The sequence below is a fragment of the Pteropus vampyrus genome, unplaced genomic scaffold (assembly GCF_000151845.1).
Source record: "Pteropus vampyrus isolate Shadow unplaced genomic scaffold, Pvam_2.0 Scaffold50, whole genome shotgun sequence".
Taxonomy (NCBI): Eukaryota; Metazoa; Chordata; class Mammalia; order Chiroptera; family Pteropodidae; genus Pteropus; species Pteropus vampyrus.
In genome coordinates, this window is record NW_011888831.1 from 7,296,535 (window position 1) to 7,319,964 (window position 23,430).

Consider the following 23,430-nt stretch of genomic DNA (forward strand, 5'->3'; position numbering starts at 1 on the left):
TGCAAAGTGTTATATGTGCAGTTCATAATGCTTTCTTGTGAGTGATGAAAACTACTTTTCTTATTTAAGCATTTTTTTAAATATGAATGAAGCTTCCTTATAAGTAATTCTTGCACTTAGTAGGTATTCAAAAGGGTGCTGAATGAATAATATGTGTATTTGTATTAATGCAGATGAGTTAGAACAGTCAAGTCACCCTATGTCAGGAAAAAAAAATCCACTCATTATGCTAAACCAATAAAAGAAATGGGAAAGTACATGCCATCTACAAACCCAAGAGTAATGTTGGTTTATCCAGCTTCTGGAAAAGTATTCCGAAGTGAGGAAGTCTGGTGTCAGGTCTTAAATACGTACACCACCACCCAGCTGGGACATCTTCCTTAGCTGGAAGTAACTTTGGGCTGCAAGAAGCAGGAAGCAGAAAGGAAGAGGGGAAAGAGATCAAATCCCCTAGGCAGTCTGCTTCATTCGGAGCAGTTCCTGTTTATTTAATAGAGTTTGATTTCATATGAAAACAGGGTTCTTTGCTCAAAAAACCACTAGGTAGACTCTAAGGTCTGGAAAGACTTACAAATTGTATACGTTTAACTCAAAATGTCTTTGATATTGGTTAAGTTTTCAATATATTTTTGGCAAGCTAACGTTTCTGGGAAGATTTTTTTTAAAGCACATCTAATTTCCTCACATATCGAAATGGAAATATAAATAGGAAATGTCTCAAAACTTTGCAAATTCAGGATACAAGCTGTACTGAAGAGAAAACAAAGGAATTGAAATAAAACTGATGACACATCTTTTTCAAATGTCACATTTAATGTTTTCACCACTGTACTTCAAATCTACATTGTACAAAGTGACCAGTAAGTGTGCCACGGTAATTGACCAACCTCTGAGATTGTACCTTTCACACCAGTGTCGTCTTGGGCTCTTTTGATACTAAACACGTTTCTCATTCAAGTGAATTGAAATGCTTCAGTTGGGTTGATTCTCAGGAGCCTCATAAAAAAAAAACAAAGATATTGCACCATCTTTGTTTAGTAATTCAACGTTTGTTTCTTTCACAGCAAATAATTACTTCATTGAAGTTAAAACTTCCAAACATAACTTATTAATAGTCTTCAAATTCAGCTCAGATCACTCAAGATGAAAATACTCTGCTAAATACAGATAACTTACAATAACTTTAACAGTTAATTGTCCATAACACACACCAAGGTTTTTTCCTAGACCAATTTTAAGACGATCCATTAGTATTCCTTGTACAGGTGAAAAACGATCTTCAATTTTCTTGTCTTTTTATTTTTAATATAAAAGTTGGAAGGGACATTCAAGTTTCAAGTCTCCACATTGAACTTAAAAAAAAAAAATAGTCATCATCAGCATGTGGAGGTAAACAAGCCAAGTTGTATAACTCCAGGAGGTAGAGGCCTTCAGTTTGTATTCATATATACATATGCACAGAAGAATTCAGTGTTCCAACAGAAAAAAGAATTTGTCAAAAAGTAATAAGTTATTTACTACTGTGACATTTCAAGACTCCCACAGCTTTGCCTAAGGACACAAACACATTTGACATAATTCCCTATGTGCCTTTTTTTTTTTGTGGCTTTAAAATTTTTTTAAATTTGTTTTTGTCTTTTATTATTTATTTTTATTGTCCAGTGCAGGAAAAGTCTCACAAAATTTCACAGACCTAAAATGTGCAAGCTAGTTCTCTCTATACAGCAATGTTGGGATTCTTTTGAAATTAGCCCAGAAATGAATTATTTACATACATGAAAGATGCATGCTTGGGGTTCTTTTATGTAAGAAAGAGCAGAAAAACTTCTAATAAAAATAGATTAAATATATATATATATATTTATACTGGGTAAGGAAAACAGAAGTTTAGTCTCTCCTAGTCACAAACTCATTCTCTCTACCCACAACATTGGATTTTAGACAGCACACATCACCGTCACGGCTCTAATGAGAAGCTAATTATAGGGCTTGATCATTAGGTGGCATGCCCCTCCCCCCGCCCCCCCAGGTGCAGCCACGATCATCTCACGTGGCTCCATGATTGGTCGCAGGCAGGCAAGGTTTCTAGATTCTTTCGTTTTAGAAAACCCATAATTTTCAGGAATGGCTCAAATATCAAAATGTATGACTGTGTATGTGTGTGTGCGTGCGCACGCGTTTGTGAACAATCTCACTTCATTTTAAAAAAGAAAAAAAAAAAACAAAAAAACACAAAACCCCAAACTCCCAAATTTGGTTCAATTCTCTTTTGTTCTGAGGTGAGCCATAACAGCTGCACTAAATTCATAAAACATGTGCAACTCTGGGTAAAATATTTTTCTTCTAAAAGCACAACCACTTTACAAGATTAAAAGTCTAGTAACATTTCTAAATATTATTCATATCATACAAGTAGTGGTTGTTAATTTAAAACTTCATTAGTAAAATTACAGTACAAGCATGATTAACCTCCAGAATTGCAAATCCCAGACTCCAGTGGAAAGCTACATTACATCTTCAGTAGTACGTTATCTTCCACCGTCACTCCCACACTAGAGGAGAGGGGGGCATCTCAGATGGCTGAGCAACAGTGGAACTAGAAAAAAATGGAGACATGGTGAAATCAGCTGAAACACCGCAAAGGGCAATTCACTGCTGCCTGTTTTCCTTTTTTAAAAAATTATAAAGTCCATTTCTGGATTTTTATTTGTTTCTTAACTTCTTTAAAGTTGCATTTGTTCCAAATTCTTTAAGGATCTATATTCTACAGTGACATTTCAAGACTCCCATGGTACAGTGGCTAATACATGGCCTTGAAAACAACATATCATTTATTAGTTGTGTGACATACAGCAAATTCCTTCATCTTTTGTTTGGAAAGGGATGATGTTATCCACCTCATTGTTGTGGTAAATAAATGAGATAAGGTATACAAAGTGCTTTCCACAGTGCCTACTGCATAATATAAAGTAAATGATAGCTATTATGAATAATAATGTCTATTATCAATCAGGAAAATAACCTTAAGGGATACAGAATTATCCATCTAAAAGTAGCCTCTCAAAACGCACTGACTTTAAGTGGAAATCTATTTTGAATGAGTCTCATAAGCATTCTTTATCAAGTATTAATTGAGTAATAATGGATAATCATTTAGCATTTGTCATCCACAGATCTTTTTTATCATTTATTTCACATGTCTGTCTAATGTTGCCAACTAGCTTATAAACATGATGGTGTGTGTGCAACCATTTTGTTTCCTTGGGGTTCAGGATAATGAGTAATTTGCCCCCTAAAGGGCATTAAAACACCTGACTGACTGGGCCACTGACTCTTAGGGGAAAATATTAAAACGAAGTAATTTTAAATCACAGAGAAGTAAAAGTGCAACACGATTCCTTCTTTCTACTGAAATAGGCATGGAAGAAATGAAAGTCCTCCTGATTTAAAAATTCTAAACAAAAAAATCTTGATTTGGGTTCAATAAATTCAATCAACTTCAATATCACAAATTAAAGTCCAATTAAAATGGAAGTGAGGGGAAGGGAAAGAGAAGCAGGGAGATGGAAAAAGGAGAGAGAAAGGTAGGTGGGGGAGAAAGGAGAAAGAGTGTGGCCTCTCAGATCCAAATCTGCTCTTCTTTGTGATACCAGAGCCAGACCCTGTTCACATTCCTCTTTTGCCACATGGTTTGATGTTAGCCTTTGTCGCTAGAGGGCGCTGGAAGAGCTCTGTAAGGCCACAGCATTAGGAAGCAGCTGTCTTTCCTGGTTCTGGTGTGCTTGTTTTATGCTGTGGAAGGTCCAGCTTTGGTCTACCTAAACATTCTGGCAAATTTCTTTGCAACTCAACAGACCTCTTTGATGGACCAGTTCTGTCCCCACTTTTGAAAAGTTTCTTTTCCACCCTCACACTGTATGTTCCTATCCTCTTCAAAGAGTTCCAAATCTTATTAGCCTTGGGTAGAGGGGCCTCCTTTAAGTTCTTCACTTCTTCCTTGTTCACTCTCCCTCAGTTTAGAGGGAGTACACGTTTTCCGCATTTGCTACTTTGAGACTCTTCTGAATTCTCTTTCATGCCTTAGTAGTTAACCATCTCTTCCTAGTTAATGGTTCTTACTAAATTTTACTGGGTGTGGTTTCCTTCTCCCAACTGGACTTTGACTGAAACAAGGAGTTAGAGAAAAAGACTGAGAAGGAAAGAATAGAGAATGAAGCTTGCTAGATTTCAAAATAGGTTTATAGCTCTTTAACTGATAAGCCTATGGGCTTCTTCTTAAATAGGACATATCAGCAGTCCACCTATGAAAAATAATTTTCTTGCTTGCAGTTATTATTATAATGTAGATGGTAGTGGGAACCCAAATGACCATGTCTAACTCCAGGAGAGTGGCTGCCACACTGTTGCTTGCTGCAGGAGGATCCCCAAATACATGATCAGGCAGCACAATGGTCAAATGGGGAAAAAAATGCTGATGCAACCACAGTGAATTGGCATCAGTGTAAAACTAAAGGTGACTTTTTAATCTGTTTTTGACTAAAGCCAAAGCTCATAACAGAAACTTTCTGTTGGACTTCTTATCTATGTTATCTAAATAAAAACAGAAGTATGCTGAATAACCAAATCACAATGGCATCATTTTCATTCTAACAAGAAAGTTAGAATTACATACACATAGTTAGTTACCTAATAAAGCTCTTAAAAGCAGCAGACTGAGGGTTGATGCAGAGAGGCACTCTGTTTCCTTTCTGCTGTTCCAGAATGAACTGGTGAATAATTTCTGTGGAGAAAACAAACATCGTACCAAGCATGCCAATTTGCGGGTCTGGGAGCCGTGGATTCTCAGCTAACTCTAGCCAGCACTAGAATGGCATTTCCTACTGGTTTAGTTAAATCAAACACATGTCATCTATTAGGCAGAATCCAGCACAACTTTCCTGAAACCAAAATGGCAGTTGCTGCTAAACACAGGCAAAAACCTCTGAAGTGGCATTTCATGGGTTGGAATTCCCATCATTAAGAGTAAAATGGTCTATAAATTTGAGAGTGACTCTACAGGGTTGGCATTATGAGTGAACCCTTCTCAATTGCTAGTAATTACCACCTTCTTGAAAATCACTTAAATAACCTCAGTTGGTGTTTAAGTACATAGTTTTGGGCTGCTTACTATGGGGACTACTCTCTCTCCCAAAATGTCCTAGAGCAGACACAAAAATCATTCAGAATTTTGGATGTCATTAACCCCCATCCCACCCCAATAGGAGATCGTGTGGGGAAATTTTATGAGTCAACTAGCAGAAATTCTCTTCTCGTCATCAACCAAAGACTCGTTCCCTCAGTGTATGTTTATCTTTTTTAAAACATTGGGTGTTATACAAAAAAGAAGTTCACAATGTTTCATTCAATAAATAAATTACAATGAGTGAATACATATTAAATATATTGAGTCACACTCATTAAATAAGCCGGCTTTGAAAACAAAAACAAAATATTCATTCTTTTGCCTGACCTTCCTCTGGATATAATATTAAATCAGTGTTTTATAACACACAAAGCTTTCTTGGCATACATGGCCTGAACAAATAGCTATATACAAAGTTGTAAAATAAAGAGACAAAGGAGCTTTGGTCACCATCCAGATCTCAGCTTTACATGGCCACAAAATGAAAAATGTTACTAGTCATCCTGATCGGCCAAAGACCAAAACAAAAACAAAAACAAAAACAAAAACAAAAACAAAACCCCAACTCACCTTTAACCTGTCGAACAGAACTGAGGTTCTTCTCAAAAGTGTCATCAAATTTGGGATTGGTGACGGGCTCAAAGTCACTGGTATAAACTCTTCCAGTAGAGGTGGAAAAGCAACATTTACACATACATGTGTGATATCGTAGTCGCCCTTCATCTAGGTAGGGGTGGGCTAAGGCATCCTTAGCGGATATTCTTTTGGACTGAAATAAAATTCAGAGACCAGCACATCAATACTACAGATAAACATGATTGTCTATGCAGGTTCTTTCACAAGACACAGTAACTATTTTATGCAACTTATATGGTACATCCTGTGTAAAGATGGGGTAACTGAATTTAAAGGTGAGTAATGTAGCAGCAGAAGGAGTATATGATTTAGGACAAGAAACTACTATTATAAGCTATCACATACCACAAAGCACTCAGAAATGACTTTCTACTAAGATCCTGAAAAGTTCCTACCTTGAAATAAATGGAAGCAGGGTCAAAAATGACAAATATCATGACATTTAAATATGTAATGCTTCAAAGGGGTAAGTTTACATTTTAAATAACAGTTATAGTTTCTAAATATGTCTCAGCATTTAGAAGAGATGTGATCACAGTGGCAATTTTATAAAGCTGCTTGAAACTTTTATGTTCTTAGAATACCAAATCGACTTTGGGCAAAAGCCTGACAGCTGCTGGAGTTAGGCAGCAGATAACAGTCTAAATGCCATGTTTAAACATCCAGCTCAGTCTGAATATCAGCAGCCTGTGGATTTCTGACACTTCAGATCAGAATACTTAATATACTAGTTTCAGGCTGATAAACTATAAACTTTTAAATTTATTTCTACATTAAAAAAAAAAATGTCCCTTCCTTTAGCTCAGTGGACATATAAGTACTACTGAGGAAAAGTGAATTTTAAAAGATGTAAAGATGGTCTCAATAGTAGAGAGTAAAACAAAACTGACACTTTGCCCTACTTTCAATATGATCAGGCATTTCACATAACATGATTAAAAAAAAAAAAAAAAAAACCATTTTGTACTCAATTAAACCAAAAAAATAGCCAGATCATCCTGACTGGTTCTAGTCCCCCAAATAATAAAATGTTAATCATGTCCCATAAACCTGGATTCCCTGAAAACACTTTTGTTTCTGATTTTTTTAACATGCTGATATTAAAAGGCATGTTATGACCTTTCAGGACATGATAACCACAAAGGAAAGCTGCTGTTTATCTGCCATGGACAAACCAAACTTGACAACCTTGGTTATGTTCCTTTTGCCACCTGCCATGTTTTGTATTTGGTGGTCAAGCTGAAGTCTGATTCACTGGTACTCTTAGCAAGTAAACTTTTTCTTTTTTTTTCCTAAATGCAGCTATTCCTGGAGGTTCCACCGGGATAAAGGACTACTGTCAGAACCAAAAGAATCAAGCTGGCTGACAATGCACCTTGACCAGAAGTGGGCCGCTCATCCTCAGCGTCTCTGGCCGGTCTCATCTGTGGGACTAAGTTCTTTGGCTTTTGCACACTAAATGTGGCTCTTGGCCGAGTTGATTTCTGTTTCCGATTGAGCATGATCATGTCTGGCTGATCATGTCCACACTTGGTGGCAGCAGGGATTGAATCTGGGGTTTAATTTTATCATCTCACCATTAAGTCATTTCTGTCAGGTGGCAAATGTCAGAAATTAGGTCCTTATCAGCTGCCATCAGCAGCTGGAATCTGGTTTCGCTCTTAGTCTTTTTTGTCCGAGGATTCTGTTATTTCCTGAAATTTGAGAATGCAGCATTGAAAGGATTTTGGTGTTTCCCCAACTATTGATAGATGTGTTTGTATGATCTCTGTGTGCCAAAATGGGGGGGGGGTGTCTTCTAAAGTGTCTTACCTAAGAGAAGCCTTTGAATAAAAAGTGAATCAAATTCATAGCACATAATAATCAACTTTCATTTCTCTAAACAAATTAAAGTCTCTTTATGACTTCTGAAATAAGGCTAAAGAAAGGAGACTGCCATTTTGCAAAGGGTATGGACACTGAAAAGAAATAACTGTCCTGCTAAATAGAGAAAGAAATTACAAAATTACTCAGATTTTCAGTAAAGGTGTTCTTTTGAAAGACCTAATGGTGCTTAATTATGTCCTATGTATTTTAATTACATATTGTACATATCTTGTTTCTTTAACTGATCACATTTGTAATAGATATGGATACTTATTTCTATCCTAGATTTTGTTGCTTTATCAATATTGGCTCTTCTAGTTTTGAATAAGTTGAGAAAATTTTCCATTTTATAAATATAAAATATTTCTAAATAAACAAATTGATGTACTTTGTATATTTCTGAAGACAGTTAAAACATCATATTATGAGATCTCTTAAAATGGAGCTAACTCCCATTCCAACTGGCTTTTAGAAACAATATTAACACATTAAAGACATGTAAAAAGAAATGGAAAAAATATTATTCTTCCTTATCTATTTAATATATTGGCTCTTTAAAATTTTTTCCTTGGTAAATATATAAATCAAAGATTAAAAAAAGCTTTACCTGTTAAAATAATATTCTTGGTTACTAGGTTACAAAGTATGAAACAAAACATAATTCTATAAGATAATGAGGTCATGTGACATTCTTATGCAAGATGACTCTTTGGAAAAACCAATCTGTTATAAAAATTTAAAAACATGTTTTCTTCCTAATTTTACCTCCAATTACAAATAATGTTAGCAAAATATCCTAGTTTATACATGTTTTGGGTTTGTTTTCTCACAAAAAGCCTAATCATTTTGAATTTGATTTTTTTTTTTACTGCTTTTGTAGATTAGATAAACTAATATCACTCTAAGATTATGAAAGTTCAAAAATTACGTGTTCAACTAAATTAGAATGAATAATAGGTAATGTGTTTCTAAAAAGAAATTAGGTTTTAGAATGCTATAAATCATAAGGACTTAATGTGTCAACTTGAATTTTAATCTTCTGATTCTCAGTTAACATAAGACTTTACTAATATTAATTTGAGTTAATAAAGTCTGTTGACACCTGTATATAATTTTAATATGCTTAGGCTCTTCATTAATACATTATAGAATAGCTATCAATAAACAGTCAAAAAACATATGAAAATAAATACCTTTGGGTTGAAGTACACACATTTTTTTTACAGAATGTAAAGGACTGTGTGATGGTATGAAGATGTGTATGCAAGATAACGTTTTTGTTTGTCAAGGGAAAATAATGAATAATTTTGTCTAAATTCCTAATAATTATTGTTGTGCTTTAAAAATATTGCTTTTAGATAAATTAAGGTCTCTGGAGATTTGTTTATCGTCTTCACTACTTTGAGGTAACAGTTAATTACATCTTTATAAATTGATTATTTATTATACTCCATTCTTTCCAATATTGTTGATATTATAATAAAAGAACCAGAATCCCTTAATCTTATCCTCCACTGCTGGTTTCTGCCTTTTTCTTATATTTGCCTAAAGGCTCCTGGTACCAAGCTAAAAATCAAGAATTGAATCTTTCATAAGAAATATAACATGGACCTCAGTGAAGGACTATTATCTGGTACTCTTGACAATTGTCTTCATGGTATAATTCATGGGTATAACGGATATCATCACCTCAGACAATCACCTCTTAAGACTGAACCAAGTAACCGAGTCAGGATGTCCAGGAATGTTTCAGTGCAGGAGCAGACATGTGGCAATAGGCTGCCTAACCCAAGATCAACAAAATGAGAATTAACTACTGCAGACTAAACAGACTAAATGAATTGACTTAATTATGGTTATTCTATTTTTAATGACTTTTAAAATCATTTCTTCTTAATATATCGCTAACACTCAACAGGTTAAAACCAAAATAAAATTCCTTTAAAATGACATCTATTTCTAAGTGAACTATCAGAACTGAAAGAAAAGAATCCTTAATATCAATCATAAACAAATAAAACATCAGACCAATTTAAAAATAATAATTCTGTAAAAAAATAACATATTTGTTGGCCTTGTTCTATAAGATGATGATAAAAATGGTTAAATGTTATGCAGTGGCTTAAGACAGTCCAGCCTCGGAGTTGTAAAGACTATGAGCTCCTGGCAGATCGGGAGCATTAATAAACATGGAACCTCTGAGAAAGAGGATACCTTACAGCTGTAAGTATTGTAAGTAAAACCTGGTACCAGTGAATCACATGGTTCTTGGTTCCTAATCTAGTAGAACTAATAAAGAGAATAAGGTATTTCTGACAAATGAAAGTAAATTTTAACCTCGGGGCCTTTACAAAACCCTCTATGGGCAGACAGAAATTACCTCTGGAGGCTGAATTCTGTTGCTCTAGTTTTGTTAACCATACAAAAGGTCTTTATGTATTAAACAAAATCTCCTGTTAGCTATGCAGATAAAACTGCCAAATAAAAAAATATGTCAAACTAATGACACTAAATCACAAGCTCATTGGGCAAGTTATGTTGTTGGAACTGTCCTTAATGGCAGGAACTTGACTGCAAGGAGAGACTGTGGAATCAAGAACCTCCGCTTTGTCTTGCTTTCCTATCACTAACATGCCAAAGTAAACAAAAGGAAAACAAAAAATAAACACCAAACAAAAATCCACTTTGTACCCTGAGTGTAACAAAAATAACTTGATCACTCTGATTGGTTCTGGTCCCCTAAATAATAAAACCTTTACTATTTCTTAGAAACCTGGACTCCCTAACCAAACATTTTTATTCCTAATTTTTGTTATGTTGATGTCTCAAGATAGTTCTGACCTTTGTGGATTTGATGATCACGTGAGACAGTTGCTGTTTTCTCTTCAAAAACAGACCAATGTAAACTTAATGATAATTTTGTGAGTACTTTCCCCCTTTAAATACCTGTTCTTTTTTGTATTTGGTGACTTCCTTGCATTCTTGGCAAGTAAAATTTTTTCTAAATGGTTCCATTTTTGAGTCTTCTTTGACAATAGTTATTGGCACAGACATGAATAATAAATATCCTTTGAACGAATGACTAAATGAAGAGCTGAATTTTGTCCCAGAAGAGTCAAGATTAGAAATGGCATTTGGAAAAGCTACTATTTCAACGACTGAAAAAGTAAACGATTTTTCAAATAATGTTAACCTTTTTTTCTCCTGATTTAACTTGCCAAGCTCCTTTTACAAATATTGAGATAAAAAAAAGGGTGGTACAGTTCCTTATCTCTCTTCACCTTGACTGATAAGTGTTAATAATCAAACTTCTGTGTGATGAGCATGATATAGATGAAATTGGGGACTACGGTTTATCTTTTGAAAAGTCATTATTTACACTGCCCATCTATCGATGTTTTTCTTAAAACACATGTGTTTTTAATTCATTAAAAAATAAAAACAAACACTACTTACTGGATCAAAGACCAACATCCTGCAAAGGAGATGAACAGCTTCATGTGTAGCCTGGCTAGACAGGGTATAAAGTACAGGAAGAGATGGCTGTGAAAAAATAAAGAATTCAAATATGTAAATGAATCTTTGTGTAAGTAGATATGGAATACAGCCAATTTATGACAAGGTAAGTACCCAGATCTAAAGATGTATGCACATAAATCTAAAACTCAAAGGAAATGAGTATTCCTCTCATTAACCAGTCTTCAAAAACAACTGTCATTGACTTCCAATAGCATATTTTATATTACATGATTACTCATTGTAGATTAGAGCACAAAAGAGCCCATGGAAAATGAAAGCTAATCCTGTAAATATGGAGCTCCTTACACTGTAAATGCTCTGGCAAGAAGGGAAGAACAAACATACCTAGGGGTGGGAGAAAAAAGATTTAATATCTTGTCCATATGCAAAATTAAGCATGTGAACTGTGAAAAGTAAGCATGTGAACTATGCCTCATGGCAACACTACCATAAAGGTGCTAAAACACTAGTCCTAAAGGAGCTATAAGGCACTCAAGGAAGTTACAGAATCTCCTAAACAAGTATGCTATTGCTTTCTCTAGCTCTGCATATTTTGCCTTTAGCACTTAATTTCTCATTGTCTTTGTAGGTGGCAGGCATATCCACATGCCCATATCTAACCTGGCGCTGAGGCAAGGAGATGGCTCTGATGACATGTGAAGTCCCAAAGCTTATAAAGCTTCCATTTCACTGCCTGGAGGGTCAGGGGACAGAGCAGGTGAATGGCATTGCTGCTCTCTCTCATATAAGTGACACTAAAAGGTCTCCTTGTATCTCGATCACAGCCTCAGAATCTTGCTATGACAACTACTAACATCAAATATTTTACATATCTGCCTCCTTTCAACAAAGACACATAGGAAAATCCAACAAGAACAAGATAACTCAGAATCATCCGGAGATAATTATTCAACTTAAAGAAGTTTTCTTCAGGATCAAGGAGTAATAGAGATGAGATGGGGGTTCTAGTTCACTAACAAATTAGATAAATCGACATGTCTGAATCTCAGTATTCTAAATGATATCTTAAGTTTACTTTAGTTCTAAAATTATATGAGACTTGTTAGGACTACTACAGATAAAAAGCATTATATACATAGAACGTATATGTAGTTGTCATTCAAATATTTGTGCACCAACTTACTATTTCTTGGTGCATTTACATATTTGCAGACAGAGAATTATTTTTGTTAAAATATGCAAGTCTATGGTAGCTCTGAAATTATTTATATTAGTCAAGACAATGGGGTGTGTGTGTGGAGAGTGTGAGGAACAGGTCTTAACTAACAACTTAAATATATTTTTCCCTAAGAATTTTTTTATTGGGCAAAATGAAGTAACTTGATATTCTTAAAGGATTTTGATTCTTGGTTTCACTGTAAATAGCTGTCTTCCTTTTCACCTGTTTGTGCAAGTTGGCAGCCAAATTCCGGCCAATTCTTACTGACTCAAATGTCTCACCATAAGCAATTCTTTCCTTTCCACTCCTTAAGTGAATCTACCCCTGATCCTATTTTTGTGGTGAAGATTATGTTATAGTTTAGGGAAAAGAATACTGGAAGATGTGGGTTCAAGTTCTAACTTTGCCATTACTAGACTCGGGTAAGTCATTTGAACCTTGGCGTTCTCATCTATTAGACTGCACCAGTAGACCTGTCTATCAACATCATTGCTAATCGCCTAACATCCACCAGGTCCTGAGCTAGGTGTTGGGGCAAACAAAGATAAATAACACCTTTCAAGTAGGCAAGGAAAACATAATCAAGTAGTTCCAGAAGCCACTGAATGGAGGATAGAGAACAAATTAGAAGGCAAAATTTATAAGACTTAAGGACATCTGGATATGGGATGGGGAGCTTGTGAAAATCAAATAAAATTTTAAACACCCCCCCCCAATTTCTTTACAGAAATATACCCCCCAAAAATATACTAAAAATAAGGCTAAGTTTAATTTCTGCCTAGAACAGTCAGTCATATTATATACTTTCTCTTCTTCTGTGTTTATATGCATTTTAAAAAGAGGAACAGAGAAAAAGAAGAGTCAGTTTAGTCATGCCAATACCTCTCCAGAAAGATAACCGTTAATAACTTAGTTCTAGCACTGGCTCCACAGGAAAGATGCAATGTTAGAGATGTTGCCATTTCTATTTCCATTTTCTTCCCCTCTAATTCACCAACCATAATGGTTGAAACCAGATGGGCCCAGAGTATCAGAACTACACAAGATGTTTATAATCCTTTTCAAGTGCAATACAATCAATTTCAATAAGAGAGAAAATAGAATGCTTAAAATATACCCTAAATCTCCTCTGGAAAAGTTTTTGCCAGTTCCCCTAACATTCATACATATCACCCCCACCTTCTTTAAAGTCCATTTTCTATTTGTTCTGCAAGTTTATAAGTCACTCAGCAATGTAGGAGTGAGTGGGTGCCAGTGCTGAAATCATGAAGCAAGGAAGGGTTATAAAGAGTACTCTATTAATGAATGTGATTGTCAGTGAAATAAATCAAGGATGAGCTTCTGGTCTTGGGTGAGAGGCCCTAAATGGTTATCCCATATAAGCCAACTGCAGAATGCTGGTCACTGCAGTGGAGTCAGCCAGGCTGTGTGAGTCCTATTGGACATTCTTGTTAGTTTTCATTTGGCAGCAAAGAAGCTGTGATTGTCACTCAGCAATGTTAATTGAGTCCGTACAATGCACAGTGCCCAGTGGTAAGCACTTTGGGGTTATATAAAAGAAACCCTCACTTGAAAAATAAATGAACTAAATGAACTCACTAATATACTCTGATTCTATTAAATGTAAGATATGGTCCCTGTCAGGAGGAGACAAGACTATTTTAACTTCACTGAAAATAAATCTATTTCCGACAAAATTAGCTGGGAACAATCTGAGGAGAAAAGATGATCTAAATCTTATAAGAGATGAACAAAAGATTAAGTTAGACTTTTCAATCCTGTCAACAGGTCAGTGTCTCAACAAGTATCTACCTTAATAGATACTTAGGCCATGGCAGCTGAGATTCTCTTCACCCAAGATTCTGAGCTGTAGAAAAGAGACAGTAAATAAAAAATTCCATACAGTTTTTGTCTGCCCAGCATTTCCTGACCATTAGGGAAACACTGTCTTTTCACTCTCAAATCAAGTGGTTTGGCTAGGCTTGATTTCAACCCTGAACTCCAAAGATGGCACCCGACTCAGCCTGGCCAATCAAATGATATATCCTCTGAGCACCATGACTGGCTCCAGGATGGGCACCTGGTCTGAAAGAGGTTAGGGGACAGCCATGGAATGGCTAACCCAACAAAATCCCCCAATCCTCTTCTTCCTTGTTGACCTTCATTATATGGGATGGGAAAATACTCATTTTTTTTTTTTCAGCCTGTCTTGCATCTGGAAGGCTACATGTTACACAATTCTGAACAATGACATACATGCAGAAGTTTAGCAGGCAGGCTTCTGGGGAAACTTTTGCTAGTGCTCCCTTTGTCCTCCATTTTATGGCTTTGAATGTGAACAAGCTACAGCCATTTTGTAACCATGAGGCAATGAGAGAGTATGAAGTCAACATTCTAAAGACGGCAGAGCAGAAAGAAAGAAAAAAACTAGATTCTTGATGACATAATTGAGCTGCTATATCAGACTTGATATGAAGAAGAAAGGAATCCTATTTCTTTACTGTAAACAAGATTTTCTATTACTTATAACCAAACACATTCCTAAATGAATCAGAGAACATCCAAATATTTTTTTCTGGATTTATTTGGGAAAGCTCTTTCCTGAATGATTTACTAATAGTACGTGGGCCTGGACTACTGGTTCCATTTTTGCAAACAGATGGAAAAAAGCCTGTCTGAAAATGAAGCCAACACACAGGAAAACAGAACAAAGAGGGTCAGATTCCTGGCACAGAACATCACTCGATTACCTGAATCCAGCAGGGCCTGAAGTCAGTTGTAGCTCAAGACTTTTTAGTTATATAACTAGTAAGTTTCCTATTTTTGCTTAAGTCAGTTTTTAACTGATTTTCACTGGAAAGTGTACTATTACACCACAGGGAAGTATGTATATTAATCGATCAACACAAGTAAATTAATTTGAGGCAGTAATCTGTGACTTTAAGAAGATAGCTAATTAGGTTCTCCTGTACATGTATATAGTTTTCAAAAAGTCTCAACAAACCAATAGCACATATTTCTGTTTGTACAAATATATGTAAATAGGTGCACAGAAAAATTTGTCAAAAAGATATTCTCAAATTAATTCAGAGGAGACTGGGATGGTGTGGGGGATAGCTAAGGATGACTAACTCAGTAAAAATTTTATTTTACATGTACTCACATATTATTTGCATATAAACAAATGAAATAATAATAATTTTAAAAAACCCTGCTGAAGGTATATGTACCAGGCAGTGACTAGCTAAGAACAGAGGTTTTAGAATTAGAGAAATTTAGTTTTGAGATCTGGCTTATGGCCTTAAGCATATTATTTAACCTCAGTAATCCTCTATCTTCTATCTGTGAAAAGGAACAATAAATGGTACATTATAGTGTTGTGAGGATTTAATATATTAATTAAGGTAAACATCTTTTCATTCTTGGGATAAACTCCCCTTGATTATAATACGTTATTAAAAAAAAATCATAAGCTTTAGCTATTATTTTAGAGTGATAACTTTGTTAATATTTATTAAGTATTTAGAATGCCAGGCACTATTTTATGCTTTCCTTGCACCCACTATCTCTTTATTAATATAACAATTTAACGAGGTTGGAACTATTTTTATTCCCATTTTACAGGTGAATAAACGGAGGCACACAAAGATTAAGTAATTTGCCAAAGGTCACAAAATGAATTACTGGTAGAGTTGGGGTACATATTCGGTCTGTCTGAAAACTGCAGTGTACAACTCCTGGGATATCATTCAACATGTGCAATGTGATGAGCCTGAGACTGACACCACAGCCTGCACTCTTAATCACTATAGTCCAGAGAAACATAAACAGAGTATACGTTCAGTATACTGAGCTAAGCACTATGCCCTTTGCAGAACAGTCATGATGTATAGAACTACATAAGCTATATTGTATATATTGGATTGGGGTCCAAATTAATCTTTTAAAGTTAAAAAAAATCCAAGTGGCTACATACCAAATATACTTGTGTGTGGGTGTGTATGTGTCTTCCAATCTCAGCTTTAAATAGCTGTAACATGAATGGAGATACCTTCAAGCAGCTGCTAACAGGCTAACTAGAGACATCTAAGATATGCATCATGGGGTAAGAGAAGGAGTAGGAAGGGAAAAGGCAGAATCTGACTAATGGCTGCCTTAAAGAGCTTCAAGAGTCTGTTAACTTGTTAACGTCTCTCGAGAGCAGTGGTGGTATGAAGATCGACTTGCAAATGTAGATAAAAAATTGAATTTCCATACTGGGGGAAAAATGCAACCAAGTACTGTGCTAAGTTCATTTACATTCAATTATATATGGCAGGTATAACTTACTCTATACAAATCTACCTGGGCTGGTGTTCAAAGACCATGAACACCTGCCTAAAGAGACCATTGCCAGAATGGGTTAAAAGCCATCTAAAGATAAGACTTGAAAGTCGGTGCAAAGCATATCTAACTTTTGAGCAGAAATGGTCCCCTAATTAATTTTCACTCTGTCAGTCTTCTCTTCAAAATCAAAATATCAAAAATCAAAATATTCAAGACTAGCCAGAGCTAATCCTACCTTTTACTATGATGCTCTCTTAAGGCCATCACTAAACTTAGTGATAAGCAAAATGTTAAGCTCTAAGAAGCATTACTATTAAGAGACCCATTCATGGAAAAATGTATTAAGAAAGAATTCTGTTAAACATCTTAATCTATTTAACTAGTTAAATAAATATGGAACTTAAAATTTTCCTTTCTTCCTCCCTTTGTTTTAGACAATAATGATAGTTACTAGTTCGGGCTGGTTTTAGAAGATAAACGCACTGTACCTATTGCCCTTTATGCCAGTGAAAATGGATGCTCTGGAGTCATACTAGAATCACAGAGAGGAAAAGGCAAGGCCTTGCTTGACCAAACATCTGGCTGGAAAGCTGAAAGAAGGAGTGTTAAACTCGGTCTATCATTTGGTCAACTGGATCAATCAGAACTTCTAATGATCACTCAGATCATCTAAATACCCAACTTAAAAGAAACCATGGGAAAGCTGGGGACAATTACCTGCCAAGCTTCCTGTTTCAGTTTGTTTCTGAGAAAAGTATTCTCCTTAGTCATTCTTCACATCATTAAGCTGTTTTGTCCAAAGGAGATTAGGAAAGTGTTTCTAAAAAATGCTGCTAAATCAACAGAGTAGAGAGAAAGACCATCTTGTCTTTCTCAAAAGTGAGTTGGCTGGTTCCAAGTAATAATGATCAATGCAAATCTGACAATCTCTCTTCATACTTTTCTAACAACATTCACATTTGATTCCATGTTAGTGGCAAAAGTGCAAGAGGAATAGCTTCACATTCTTTGCTGAAATAAAAGATACCAGGTCTTTTGGCTCAGTATTTGATATACATGTACTAGGTTAGGGCATCGAGGTTAAAGCTCCACCCCCAGTAACTTTTCCTAGACACATCAAAAAAGCAGGAGACAAAAAGCCAGGGGTCATTTATTAGCAGGGCTACAAAAATATTTACTTTTTCCTATAGCATTGGGAATTACCATATTTTATTTGATTTGACAAATATTTAATATTTTCTTACTTATGGCCATGACATACGAAATAAATAAAACTTACAAGTAACGTTTTTGTTTAAGAATTCTTACTTCTTTATTCTGTTGGAAGGGAAATCTCATCCAAACAGATGGTTACCAAATACAGATACCCTCCTTCTTCTTTTACCTGTTTATGAGGACCCCTGAGTATGTGTGCCTTAGCGCCTTCACAAGCCGTCCTCATTGCTTCCAGTGATGGTGTGCCCAAGAGATCCGTGATCAAATCCAACTACAAAGAAACGTGAAGTACAGATGGATAGATAACAAGCTCACGTAAACAACTTTTCATTAGAGATGAGGACCAAATCTGGCAGAAGTAAACCTTAAGGCAATTTCCAGATTAACCAGTAGGATCCCCTATTTTCACTTTTTGGACTATTAAAAAAACCAGAAAAATAATCATTAGGAATCTATGTGATAGAAATATAGAAAATATGTTTTTAGCAAGCATGGCATTCTAAGGCTATAATAATTTAGAAGTCGGCATCTACCCGCCCTGTGTCTTGATACCATAGCATCTATGATCCTTACAGAGGTGAACTGCTCTTCTGCTGATGGCTAATGACTATTACTTTCAAACAGTTAATGAATAGATTCTGATGCTTTCACATGGATTCAGGCTCATCAAGGAGCTAATCCACAAATCAGGCAGCTGTGATTTAGTAAATACTCAGAACATTCACAGCTGAAATTAAGGCTAAACTATCAATGTTTGGGCCAGTTACACATCCTTTACATTCTAGTTATGCTAGAAATCTCTCACACTGGCAGAAAACTGTGGTACTTAGAATCTAACAATGACACTGTATAAGGCCACATTTAGTTAGCTGGGTACAATAAAAGAGACCAATAAAAACAGTCTTCTCACAAACAAGTCTTTCTAAGTACCAAACTACCTTAACAATTTTCTGTAGTACTACTATTGTTTTAACCTCATAACCTAATTAGCAGTAACATATCATTCGAATTCCTCCAGAATGGAAAATTTTTTACCTAGAGAATATTTCTTTTCCTGGTGCCAGGGATGCCAAATATAAAGCACTATTTTCTGCACTTATCTAAACCGTGGGGGTAACCATCAGTGTCAATGACCTCCAGGATAACGGAGGTATCTAAGTAGCTTGTTCTCCACAGAAGTAAAGACCTCTATACAAAGCTTTTTGGGAAAAGTGCATTGGTGCTACTTTCGGACTTCTGAAAACTACACTAAAGGCAGAAGGAAATGACTGGCTCATGAAAACAAATGGAAACATTCAGAATGTTGTTTAAAATGAATCAGATCCATGAATGAGAAACATTTTTATAAAGTGTGCTGGTACTAAAGTACCTAGGATATTTATTTCTCAAAGATACAAAGAAAATGCTACAGAAAATAACCAATTCCATTTAGAAGTTATTCTTTTTTCCATCTTATATACTTTATTTTTTATTTTTTTTTAACTTAAATTTATTGCTACTTTTTCCCATTTTATATCTTGATTTCTCACCCCCAAATACACTAATGGTAGATTCGAGTTTCCCTCAGAGGCTACGTCAGACTAGGAAACTCAAGATCTATGTATTTCTCTAGACTATGAGGTATCAGAATATCATTCCAGTTGCTTCACACTTTCCTTTATATGTTCTTTTCAGCAGCAACCCAAGGTCATTGTTTAATATATAGGATTTGAACAACCCCTTAAATTTAACTTAAGCTTTTTTGTATAGCAGCTTTTTATGTCCAGGTATGCTAGCCATATAAGTAACTCTGCGAAACTCTACAGAAATTGAACAGTAAAGTGGATACTGTCAATAGTACCCAACATTAGGTAATATATTATTTTTATCACTAGGATCAATGTTTAAGATGTAAACTTAAAAAATAGATTTTGCATGTGTAGTAGAGAAATACATTTAAATGTTGATTATAACATATAGTTTCTAATGTATCAGTTAACAATTCTTTGTAGAAAGAGCATTAAAGAAATGATTCCATTTTTGTTCAAGTGCCTGAATTATTTATAAAGATACATGGTAGTTAAGGTGATCTTTTAAAATGTGATCAATAAAATCTTAACACTCTCTTGCTCAAAACTTTCATATAGCTTTCCATCACACTTTGGAGAGAATAAAATCCAAAGTCCTTATCAGGCTGACATGGTCCGGCTCTCTCTCTCTGATCTTGTCTCCTACATGCTCTTCCTTGATTATGCCATCCCTCCAACATGCCACACTTGTTCCTGCCTCAAAGGCTTTATATTGGTTGTCCCTTTTCCCAGAACACTCTTTTCTAGTATCTTGCTCCCTCATTTCACTTGGGCCACTCTTCAAATGTTATCCCTTCAGAGTATCCCTTAGGACTGTTCTGCTCCACAATCATTCTCTATCCTTAACCTGATAGACCTGATCATTACTTGGGATTATATTTATTTGTATGCTTATTTATTTTGTTTCATGTGAAAGTCTCACGAAGACAAGAACTCTGTCCTATTTACTGCTCAATCCCTAGCATCCTGGCACACCACCACCATCATAATTGCTAACATTTACTGAGTGCTTACTATGTGTCAGGCCTTATTTTCAGCTTTACTACTTTGTTTAATCTGCATAACAATCTTCAGAACAGTTTAGCATGCCCAAGAGTTAATAGATAGTAAATGGCAGAGCTAGGATTTGAACCCACCAATTTCACGCTACAGCCTGAACTTATCATTGTTACATTATTCTCATGCAAATGATATTGTTAAAATTTATTGATAAAAAACACTTAGAAATTATCCCAAGAAAATGTGTAGTAATGAATTAGCAATAAAGGCAGACAATGAAAGTATCATGAATGGTTTATTAAAGCTACATTTTAATCAGCTTTTGATGTTCTCTGCCATATTTAAATATTTTAGCCCAATAATAAAGGTTAAAAATGTTCAAGATTAAATAATAATAAAGGTTTCTAAATGTTCAAGTTTAAAGAAACCAGCACTCAAAATTTATATTCTAAGCATAAACTATAAGTACATTAAGTCACCAAACACATTTTCAAGTCAGACCCATTCAGTTAGAAAGAATAGAGGCCTTCTAACAATTGAAGATTATAACCTGTGCAAATTGTTACAGCAGAGTCTGCTGCTATGCATCAGTGCATGTAATAAAGTCACATCCTTTAATAGGCTTGTAAGTTATAAAATGAATCTCTCTCTGAATGGAATTGAAAGCATCTAAAGCCTAAAGTGGTATCATACCTGCTGAATGGGACTCTGTGCCTGAAACAGTATTCTTCGTCCTAGTAGTTCTGCAAAGATACATCCAACAGACCAGATGTCAATAGCATTGCTGTAATGACGGCTTCCCATCAGGATTTCTGGAGCCCGATAATACTGAGTTACAACTTCCTGAGTCATATGACGAGATTCATCTAATTCTTCCACTCTGGCCAATCCAAAATCACAAATCTAAATAGAAAAGATTATCATTATATTGTCAAACAGACAAATGGAAAAGTAAAACAAAACAACAACAAATTAAAATCTTGATAGACCTCTGAACTCTGAAAACTTTTCAATGGTACAAGTAAAGAGTATTTGTGTTAATATATAACTTGATCTTATTTGGATGGGAGGGAAAAGTCTCAAACTTTCATATTTCTATATAAAATGATATCTATTAAAAATATGCTTCTTATCTTTAATGTTTTCAAGTACTAAGCCCTCCCCCCAAAAAAGCTGAATATATATTTCTAGGTTTTAAAAAACCAAGCTATCTATTTTCAAGGATGGCTTATCGAGAAAGATATTATTAAAAAAAAAAAAAGGCACATCCTGAAGGTGTCCTGAGTTATGTTCACCATTTTTATGGAATATATATAATAAAATTTCTTTAAAACTATGGGTTTCAAACTGAGTCCTGCTAAATCCAGTTGTGAGGAAGTACTTCAGGAGTTCCATAAACACTGTACCTCAACTTCACATGTATTTAAACGCTAATCACACTCAAATGTATAAATACGTCAAAATGTAGCATACTGTAGAATGCCAGTGCTACTAGGTTCATTCATTTCTTCATGCCATAAATATTTAATTGAGCGCTTCTATGTTTTAGATAGTATGCTATAACCTGGAAAGACTGGTTAATTTATATTCAGACCTAGAAATAAATCTTTCCTTGCTATTTCTGTTTAACTGAAAAGTATGCTGAGGTTGCAAGGTGAGCTGTTAGTAAACAGCCACAGTGCTGTCACCACCAACTTTTGTTTGTTTTCAGGAATTAAAATTTTCTTGATACCGGGCAACCAAACACACACTAGGAACACTGAAAACGAGATAATGGAGTGATGGCTATCTAAGCTCCAGTAATCTAAGTGATTAACTTTATGAGTCACTGTTATAAGTGACAAAATAATACTTTTTATCTGTTTTCTAAGTTGAGGTCCCAGCATAGATTTTACTTGAAAAAAAGGGCCTGGAAGCTTAAAAAAAAAAAAAAAAAAAAAGAAATTGAAAACCATTGCTTTAAAGAAAACAAACTTTACTCCTAATTTTTGGCAATCTTCTCTTTCTGTCTTCAATTTACTTTGTCTGGTCAATTCAAATGAATTCATGTTTGTATGCAGAGATATTCAAATCCTTCCAAAGGCTAGAGTTCAATAAAACATATTTTATTCTCTATTACTCGGCCATAAATTTTTAAGATATCTTTTAGAACAAAGCAAAAGCAAAGGAAATAACTTACATGCACTTTCCTGTATCTTTTTTGTATTTATATATATTTAAAAAAACCCAACCACCCACCCAACAAAAAATGTTTTCTGTTATCAAGCAAGTCCTTTGTTAAAAATATCAGTCTGATCTGGAAGACAGCAAAACCCAAAGAAAAAAGCTTATGTGATAAGATAACCAAAAGGATATTGAGACTTCCAGCAACATTATCCATTTTGTGCATAACAGGAAACAAAATATATTCATAATATGAAAAGATACTAATTTAAAAATATACTAATTTAAAAGAAATATTTTATCATAATTATTTTCGATGAATTTGTACTTGAGAAGAGAGTATCAGTGTTGTAGCCAGGCACTCTGGTTTTTAAAAGTAGGCTACTAGGACAAGTCAAAGCAGAGCAAAATTTCAATTTATTCTGGTCTGTGTGTTGTTTATTCATAAATGACATTTTTCTTTACTCATTCATGTAGCCAGAGGTTACAATACCATAATAGACTATTGGGAAAATGGACTTCAAGCAAGCAATTAATGGCATCAAGCATGACAAGTTCTACATAAAATACTCTGTGAAGTTCTCCAACCAAAATCCAAAATCAGAAGAAACTGGCTTAAATTGTCATGAAACTGATTTGGTTTCAATAAGACAAAAAATTCTTGGCTATAGGATTCTAAATTAAAATTTTTTTTTTTTTTTTTAATTAAAATGGGTTATGGGGATAGGTTGCAGCTCTCTTTAAAAAGGTGACAAGGGAGGAAGAGAATGAACTGA

The 23,430-nt window shown here is 34.9% G+C and overlaps 1 protein-coding gene across 3 annotated transcripts in view; it reads right to left on the minus strand.

Moving 5' to 3' along the window:
• Window positions 1–792: 792 nt before the first annotated feature.
• NLK (nemo like kinase) overlaps window positions 793–23,430 on the minus strand; it is a 130,875-nt gene continuing 108,237 nt past the window's right edge. Inside the window, exons 6-12 of one of the 3 annotated variants that reach the window (XR_895867.2) lie at window positions 21,185–21,394; window positions 18,094–18,195; window positions 11,141–11,227; window positions 5,753–5,951; window positions 4,687–4,780; window positions 2,470–2,596; window positions 793–996 (exon numbers count right to left, since the gene is read on the minus strand). Coding sequence is in view for 1 of the 3 variants with exons in the window: in XM_011359996.2 (XP_011358298.1) it covers window positions 2,542–2,596; window positions 4,687–4,780; window positions 5,753–5,951; window positions 11,141–11,227; window positions 18,094–18,195; window positions 21,185–21,394 (747 nt within the window). In the remaining 2 variants the exon portion in view is untranslated. Of the gene's footprint in view, window positions 2,597–4,686; window positions 4,781–5,752; window positions 5,952–11,140; window positions 11,228–18,093; window positions 18,196–21,184; window positions 21,395–23,430 lie in introns of all 3 variants that reach the window. The other 2 variants (XR_002780261.1, XM_011359996.2) reach the window with 2 other exon arrangements.